Source organism: Etheostoma spectabile, chromosome 8 (genome assembly GCF_008692095.1).
Source record: "Etheostoma spectabile isolate EspeVRDwgs_2016 chromosome 8, UIUC_Espe_1.0, whole genome shotgun sequence".
NCBI lineage: Eukaryota > Metazoa > Chordata > Actinopteri > Perciformes > Percidae > Etheostoma > Etheostoma spectabile.
The window spans coordinates 2,726,816-2,735,626 of NC_045740.1; the positions used below are offsets into that span (position 1 = coordinate 2,726,816).

General features: G+C 38.5%; 1 protein-coding gene across 1 annotated transcript in view; it reads right to left on the bottom strand.

Annotated features, from left to right (window-relative positions):
* shisal1b (shisa like 1b) overlaps positions 1-8,811 on the bottom strand; it is a gene marked incomplete at its 5' end in the record, with an annotated part of 14,954 nt that overhangs the window by 3,348 nt on the left and 2,795 nt on the right. The window contains 2 exon segments of the mRNA XM_032524431.1: positions 4,532-4,834; positions 7,702-7,915. Of these exon segments, the coding sequence (XP_032380322.1) occupies positions 4,532-4,834; positions 7,702-7,915 (517 nt within the window).

An 8,811-nucleotide genomic window follows, 5' to 3' on the forward strand; every position in this document is an offset into this window, starting at 1 on the left:
GCCAGCTCCTTTTTTTTCTTTTTTTTTTTTTAATTTCCTTCCGTTGTCAGGATATCCAGATGATGCTGCTGCTCCCCAGTACCACTAATTGCTAGAGATGGACCACTGGGCAAAGAGCAGAAACTGGGATCCTGGCCAAACTTTTAATGTCCTAATAGCCAAGTGAGGACAACCAATCAGGGCTATAATGCTGCTGAGCACTTACAACGATATAACAGGATCCTCCAGGAACAGCTGAGTTTATTGCTGTTTAAGGGTTACATGAGAGCCCAGGATTTGCGATTTCAAAATGTTTTTATTCATGTGGCAATGTCACAGCTTAGTACAGTGGTTCCCTGGTTCCGAGGAACTCTTCATTGACACCACATGGCATGTTCCAGATGTGCATTTTAAACTGAATGTTATTTAAAGGACTAGTTCATAAATTTAGTTCAAATATGCTTTTTTGCTTTCTCGCCGAGAGTAAGATGAAGATACATTCCTCTCGCTAGCCTAGCTCTGTCTTAAGGTAACAAAATACACCAATCAGCACCTCACTAATTAACATGTTGAGTATATACATGTGGTAATTGTTACAATAATAGACAATATTTTTAACTTGGTCCCTTTTCAGGTTCAGTGTACTACCACTTAGAATGAAAGAAGATGATGTTATAATTTATCTTAATATTTTCATATAATTAATTATTTTTAAGTGATCTATTTTGACTTATCCGCACCTGTTTTTTATATACATCACTTTCAATCGCGGCATCTCAATGTCTTCTGTGAAGTTGTGACAATAAATCCACTAAATTTAAAATGCTACTTTTGTATATTAATTTTCCCCCATTTCTAAATTAGCTGAGTAACGCAACAATGTTTCAACTACATAAGTACCCCCTGTGATACAAAGACTTCTTATTAATCTATCCTAAGTTACAATTAACAGTTATTAAGTTACAATTATTATGTCTGGCTTGGCAGACTTGTTGTTTTTCTCTCATCTGGATTGCACATCACCTAGTGAAGAATGCCACTAGTTAACTTTCTTTTATTGCCCAAACTGGTCTGAATACATGAATATGAGATTTCAGTAAAGTGTAGGCCTATCCATGGAGAGAAAGTAATAACTGTTTCCCAGGCCGCCCACACTGAACCCCCAGCAGATTTGCAGCAGTATATACCAGCCGGCTCACGTAGCTAAATGGTAAACAATATAGCCTACCCACACACCAAAGGCCAAGTTGCACTTTCTCTGAAGAAATAGATCTCTGAATGTGGAGACGTATTATTATTATTTGATACTTTGTCTTGCTATGATGATTGCTTTGCTGCACTGGTAATCATTTGTGCTGGATTCCTTAGTTGCTGTGTGACTGGGTTGTTTTTAGATACTTCTGCGCCAGTTGTGGGACTTGACCCGATCTCTGTTTGTTTACATTTGGCCAACAGATGTTCAACAAAGTTTTCTGAGCCATTACCCTGCATCTTCTCTGGGGATAAAGATCTGTACCCCTGTAAATAAAACATGGGCCACCTTATGACGCACTGTGTGGGCAACATCAGATGTGGTGTATATACAGTATCAGCCGTGGTTACTTAACACATTTAACAAAATGTGAAAGCATTATCTGGATTGTGAGAAGTGCTTCGTTGTGTGAAACTGCAAACAGGCTATTTTAATCTTGTCCCAGATACTGATTGTAACAGAATTTAGCTCCCAGCATCTGTCACTTTTTTCTATCTGATGGAAGTGAGTGATCATATAATATTTTAAGATAATCAAATCTTGTTTCTGTAAAAGCTGTCCTGTTTATTAAAAAGCAGTTACACTTTTCTTCATTAGATTATCTTACACTACTATATATCCTGAAGCATTTTTGCATCGCTCGTCGTCAGCATGAATTAGCGTTAAGGTAGCATGCTTGTTTTCTAGGCCCACTTTGTCAATGAGCATTTTGCTGCGGATCCAAACACCTATTTTATAGACATCCTCTGGCTTAAAGCTGGAGAGCTGCCAGTACAGGTCGGCCTCATAAATCAAGGATTGATGAGTCCTATCATATTGAACTGACTTCATGTCTAATGAAGAGGCTCCATGGGTATGTCCATTGTCAGTAAACCATGTTTCCACCAGCAAAGCAGCCCCAGGATCCCTCTGCAGCATCCTAGCTTCCCTATCTATGACTCGAACAGTCCACACTGCCTCGCAAAGCCATTTGTCAAACCTCTGCCCACATTAAATTATCATGACCAGAGAGAGAGAGAGAGAGAGAAAGCTATGTTCCTCAAGGAAGAGACTCTGAGCCCCACTCAGACAGATAGGGTACACAGTGTCGCAGATGGAGAACTGGATGAAAAATTGACTGCACGGAAATGTAGGTTTGTTCATGATGGTGTAGCTACAGTGTATTACAAAAGTCTGAGCACTGTCTGCCAAAAGAAGAAAAAGTTCCCTGTGGCTTTTACATGTAACAGTTCACTTCTGGCATCATAAATCATCTTGTATGTTCTAACAATAGTCACACACAGCTTAACACACCTTGAGAGGCCTATGACTGCTCTCAAAGGTAATAAAAAAAAAACCCTGAAAGGACAGTAGATGGTGTTTTGCCACAGAAACACCATAAAAGGTCTGTAATGTGACTCGAATGAGAGTCAAATCATTCAGGTTAAATAAGAGTTAGGGGCCTCTGGTGGGCGGCTTTCACATTATTCTTTTCTACTCATTTATATTGTCCGTAATATATAATATGGTCAGGCTTAAAACCCAATTATTATAATTTATTTATTTTTAAAAAGAAGGCATTTTGAGACAAAGTGCCGCCATTTTTAAGATGAAAGGCAAATACAAATCAGATACTTTGTAGAAAATTAACCATTAGTTGGCAAAAAGTCAAAATTCTTATAATATTGATAAAGAATGTTTTCCTTATTCAGAGGGAAACCATATATTAAAATGACCTGAATCTTTACCAGTGAGTTGCTATGATTCTGACAAGAACAGAGTTAGCAATAGTATTGGTCGGCAGTCATCGTGTGTGTGTGTGTGTGTGTGTGTGTGTGTGTGTGTGTGTATGTTTGTGTGTGCACTGCATTCTTAATAAGGAATTTATGAAAACGGGGAGCATGATGCTTGAGCTTCCTCCCTGTTGGCTTGGGAAAAGTATGCTAGAAATGCTCTAATTTATCCTGCTCGACACACTGTTTCCCTGCCATGTTGCTTTCGCTACATAACAAAACACAGAGTACAAAGAAGACAGAAAATGAGACAGAGAACCTGTGTTTAAAAATAAATGATGTAAAATAACTTCTTAAAGGGACATTTGGATTTTAGGCATCTGTTACGCTTTGCCAAACAACAGCAAGAGTCTCTGAACGGTAATATGCTTATCAGAGTAGAACAAATAATATTTTGTGATGGTAAGCATGGGATTATGTTTTGGAGGTCTTCTGTTTTCTTAAATGTTTGTATTGGTGCTCTAAAAGAAATTCATCAGATATCATCAAAAAAAAATTGCGTTACTTTGACTAGAAACTGCTAATTTCACCGATGATACATATGAAATAGTGTTGTCAAACAATTTAAATATTTAATTGAGATTAGTCACATTTTTCTAATTTTAATGCTCTTATCAGAAAAAGTGGATCGGCTTGCTTTTTTATTAAAAAAAACATTGGCATATAGACTACTGTAGTGTTCAATTTCACACGTAACATTCTCACTTGGAGTAAATATTCTCTCACACAGTGTAACACTGTCCATCAATAAGAGAGTGAAAAACATACTTGGGGGGGTAGAATTGGCATCAGCTGTGTGCTTGGCCATCAATTGGTTTTTCAGATTGGACATGCTGCAATGATAGTTCAGTTCACAACGACAAAACATACAGATCACTTTGGTCTTGTCAACTGAACCATTTGGCAACTTTAAAAAAGTAAAATATCCATTCAGAATCTTATTAGTATCCATTTCGGCGTCTCACGCTCGCCATCCACTCAAAACGTAACGTTACTACTCCTTGGCCGGCTCGCAAGCCCAAACAAGCGTGTGCAGCGTACCTTTTGTTTTGTTTCTGGTCTAAGTGTTGTAGTTTTTCTAACGTTACTTGTTGTTGCAATAGCATGTGAAAGGTTTGCTAGGCTAAAAAGAACGTTAATCTTGCAATAAAAAAAAATGACGCCGTTAAAATACCTTTGCGTTAACGCCGTTAATAATCTGTTTAACGGACAGCACTAATACATACTATACATCAAAACTATACATCAGATTGGTTTAAATGTTGACAGCAGTGTTTTCTCATATTTAGTCAGCCATCACTAGGATTTACATGATTGACTTTGTTGCTAACATTGTGCCACATGTTTTTCTCACACTGGTCTGCACCTCACTTTGTCTGCATTCTAAAAAGTTAGAAATTGCTTTGCTAAATTAGTCAGATGGCTTGTTAGGTAACTGAGAAAAACACAACACAAAAATACATTACAATTACAGACATGCGTGCCAAACTGCAAGCTGGCGGTCATCATGTGACAGACAGTGACTCACCATGCAGTGGATGTGTTGTAGGGCAGGAGTGTGGGGCTGTGGCTCTCCCCTCTGAGGCTGTGTCTGGGTTGGTAGTGGCTGGGGACCATGGGCTGGGCTTGAACCTGGGATTCGCTCTCCTCTGGCATGGACCTGTGCCACTGACTTCGAGCCTTCTTTAGCCAGCGTCCTCCCAGACCCCATTTCTCCAGGTAGACCCGGCACAGCTCGTAGTTTATGGCTGAGTAGTAGAGAAAGTCCAGCGCCAGCAGCACCATGACGAAGAAGCCGTAGATCCACACGCCGACCAGGGCTGTATAATTACTGCGGGAGAGACAGACCGTGAGAATTAGCACTGTGTAATCTAGGAAAGATGATGATAAACACTCACATGCTGAGAGCAACCAAACAGATCCCCTTCAGACTGGGCCCTGGAATCCCAATAGCCAAAAAAGAGCTGCCAGGTGTGAATGTTTGCTGTTTATGTGGCAAGACCATGACATTTATCAAATTCTTTGATTAAAAAGTAGTTCAAAAAACGATAAATAAATGATTAAGAAACCCTCCATCTGTTCCATTTGCTGCTTTTTAAATTACCTCTTCTTAAATTGGACAAGGAATTCCATTAGCACAAGACACTTAAATCCATCTCATATTGGCTCCTCTGCGGGGCCTCTGAAAATCTGTGCACCTACTTTCCACCTCTCGTACATTTTTGCCATGTATTACTTGTTCCAGCTGGATTTAAGGGGCAAATTTTAACTTTATTTTAGTCCAACCACATCCATCCAGCAAGGTAAATGCGCAGCAGTAGCTTCCTGAAAAATGAGACGCAGCATTTGTGCTAAAGCAGGGATGGTAAATATTTGAGTGAGATGTCTTTGTTTCTGTGGCACTTAGGACATTTAGTTGGGGAATTTTACACAAATTGAAAGTGACTCTGTCCTATTAGGATGTTCTATCTTAGATGTTCTATCTTAGAATGAAAAAACTATTCTGATGACACAGGATATTACTTTAAACTAGATTTATTAAGGGGAAACCATTCCTTAATGTTGTTTCAGCACACTTTGCAATCTGTTTGACTGCATTGATTGAAGCCCTTACAAAAAAACTGATGTCCAAGTGCTTCTAGTTCAGTTACAGTGAATTCACTTATCTGCAAATGTTTTGGCCTTGGGATATTTATCTGAATAAATGAACATTGTCATTGCTGGAATGAGCACTAAGGCAAGTTATTGCTACTTCTGCACTTAAATCTAAATGTATACTTAACTGCATTTGCCTTTTGTCACCTCTGCGTCAGAAATATTTACCTATAATTTAGTTTGTTCATCTGCTCAGGTAATTTGAGCGGCCAACAGGCCAGGAAATATCTGCCTTGGAGGCATGCAAACAAGAATATGTGCGTAGTCCTTTGAAGGATCGATCATGACCCACACAACTACTACAAATGTTATTCAATATTTAACAGTTCCCTCAGAGAAGGAAAGCAAATGCAACTGATTATCTGTCAAAGCTTTCTAGCTGGACCTGTTGCTTTTCTAAAATGTTATTCTCAGATGACTCTTCCAATCTGAATCTATTATGATTCAGCATCATGAAACCTTCAGAGGAAAAATGCCTCTTTCTGGTTTGAACTGCAATAAACCTTAAACTATAATACAACTTTGTCCATGCAGTGGAGGCAGGCGTTTTAACTTGCTTGGCCAGTGGTAAATATCAAACCCGCAGTCCTATCGCCCAGTGAGCCAGGATGACACTAAAATGAAATGTCATGACCTGCTGCAGGGCAGTGTGCACCACCCGAGACAGAAGCTTGCTGGGAAGGCATTAGCACAAAGAGCTAAGCGCTGCTACAGGACAAGAGGCTCATTTTTCTTTGTCCCTCACTCAGCTTACGTCTGTTTATCCTGCAATGAATAAGTGTGTCATTCATTGTACAGTATGTGCCCTCTGTGGAAAATATACTGTGATATCTTGGAACGTGTAGTGTCGCTTACTCTTAATGCTATTACTATGTACTAAAATTCTTGCATAGGTATCTTTACTACTGTATAATACGATACCATAGTGGTACTTGATATAATAGCCAACACTTAACACCTGCCTTTGTGAGCTATCGTGTGGAGGCGTCCCACTCGCAACACAACTGCACTTAGCATCTGCTCTTCTCTGTGGTGGTTTTGAATGCCTCGGAGGTGTGGATCAATGTCAATGAACCCTTTGAGTAAAAGGCAAACTGTGTCAATGAATGTGATAAGGTCTTGGGACCGTTTGTGGGCAAGCAGACTAACCAGTAGTTTTTATCTGATCTAAGAAAATGTTATCTTTGAAACTGTTTGTTCCACCGTGGTCACAGAAAACTCTACTCAAGATTCAGCACAACCTATTTTCTCCTAAATTACCTCGACCAAGCCATTAAGGTTTTGCTTTGGTCCCATTTGTTTTGCAAGATATCTCAAAAACTACAAAACAGATTTCAATGTAATTTGGTGGATAGTTCCATCATGGCCCCAAAAATAACTAAATAGCTTTTGATGTGGATCGCGCCACAATGTGGCCGTCAATAAGTACTTCATATTTTGGCTTATTTCTTCTTAACTGAGAGGCATAAATTATTTCTGCATTGCTTCAGAGCTCAAACTATTTTGATAATACATCAATCATTTTCCAAAGAAAATTTGTCAATTTGTTTTTTTCATTTGCATTTTCTAACCATACATGGATTTAATTATTCAACATCAACATAACTGACAGTCCATCCTGGTGTGTGTTTTGATCCAGAATGAACATTTTTAAACATTTGAAACTTGTTTTAAGAGTCAAATTCGATCTAATTCTTAGATCTTAATAACTTGGTATGTGTGAATTTCGAGAGCACCTTCTGTTGTACCACAAGCCAAACTACTTTAAATGGTCTGTTTCCCTTATATATATTATATATTTTATCTGTCATTACTGTTTAAAAAATTAATTGTTTACCCACAAACATGAATTGGTATTTCAAATATAAATTGACCTGCCTAGTATAGGCCTTGAACAGTATGACTTCTTGGGTAGTATAGAACAGTGTTGATAGAGATGAGGACTTTTTATATTTTAATTTTGTTATATTTCCCTCAAATTAAAATCTTTAATATCACTTTAAAATCAAACCTCAGTGTGATTTTTTATTTAATTTTTCTTACTTGTGTGCATAACCATCTGAGGTGGTGGTGAGGTTGATCTGCATGACCATCTGGAACTCTGTCTCGTTGCAGCAGTATTTGAAGGCGGTGTTGTTGTGGTAGCAGCAGAACACGTAGGTCTTGTTGTCTGAGAGGCGTGGACAATGAAAGCCGAAGTGGTAACGCCCCTTGTGGTCGGTGTAGGGTTCACACACTCGATAATGAGCTGAGAGGGCTGCAGTTGTAGACAAAGATTTAGATGTAAAATTGACTGTCAGACACCAGATATTTCAGTACAGCAGACAAAAACACAAACAGTCAGTGAGATCTAACTCATGACCTTTTGAGCAGAGTTTTGGTTAGGCTTCCTACACTGAAAAATGACAGCCTCTTAGAATTATTGATGGAAAAATTACTGCAGGAGCCAAATTACAAGTATTGAATGTTTCTTGTTTTGGAAGCCTCAGAAAAGACATGGAATAAGGTAGGGCTTCTAACAATAATGAAGTAGGACTAGGAATGGAAAACCAACACAATGTACTAGCAAAAACAATCAGAACACATCACATTAGGAATAAGGGCCCCAAGTTACAACCTTTGAGTACATGTGGTCTAATAGTATCAGGGCTTCTAGATGGAAACACTGAATATACTCCTCAGACCGGTTCCAGTATTTATGTCAGAATAGTTCTTTTTACTTTACATTTCTACATGAACTGAACTCAAATGAAAGATACATCAGTCTATTTACCTCTTCATCAAAGCTTTAGTGACCCTAAAAAGTACTCCTACTTTCTTTTTGGCAGTTTGTATTATGTACATGAGATGAGTTCTGAGTTTTTTATGCACTAATCCAAAGATATGTGGTACAAATAGAACTCTGGCTCATTTGCATTAATCTGTAGCTGTGCATTCAAGTCCCTGCAGCTTTAGGAAAAGATAAATCTGTGCATCCTTGCTGCCACAAAGGGGAAAAACAATATTGTTTTGGTTATAGAATCTGGAATCCAATACACTTTAGTTTGAAAATGAAATCACAGGATTCCCCTTAAGCACCTGCTGAGACTCCATCTGATAAAAATAAATGACCAATCTTTCAAAGAAATGAACCAGATATGATATGTGTCAGTT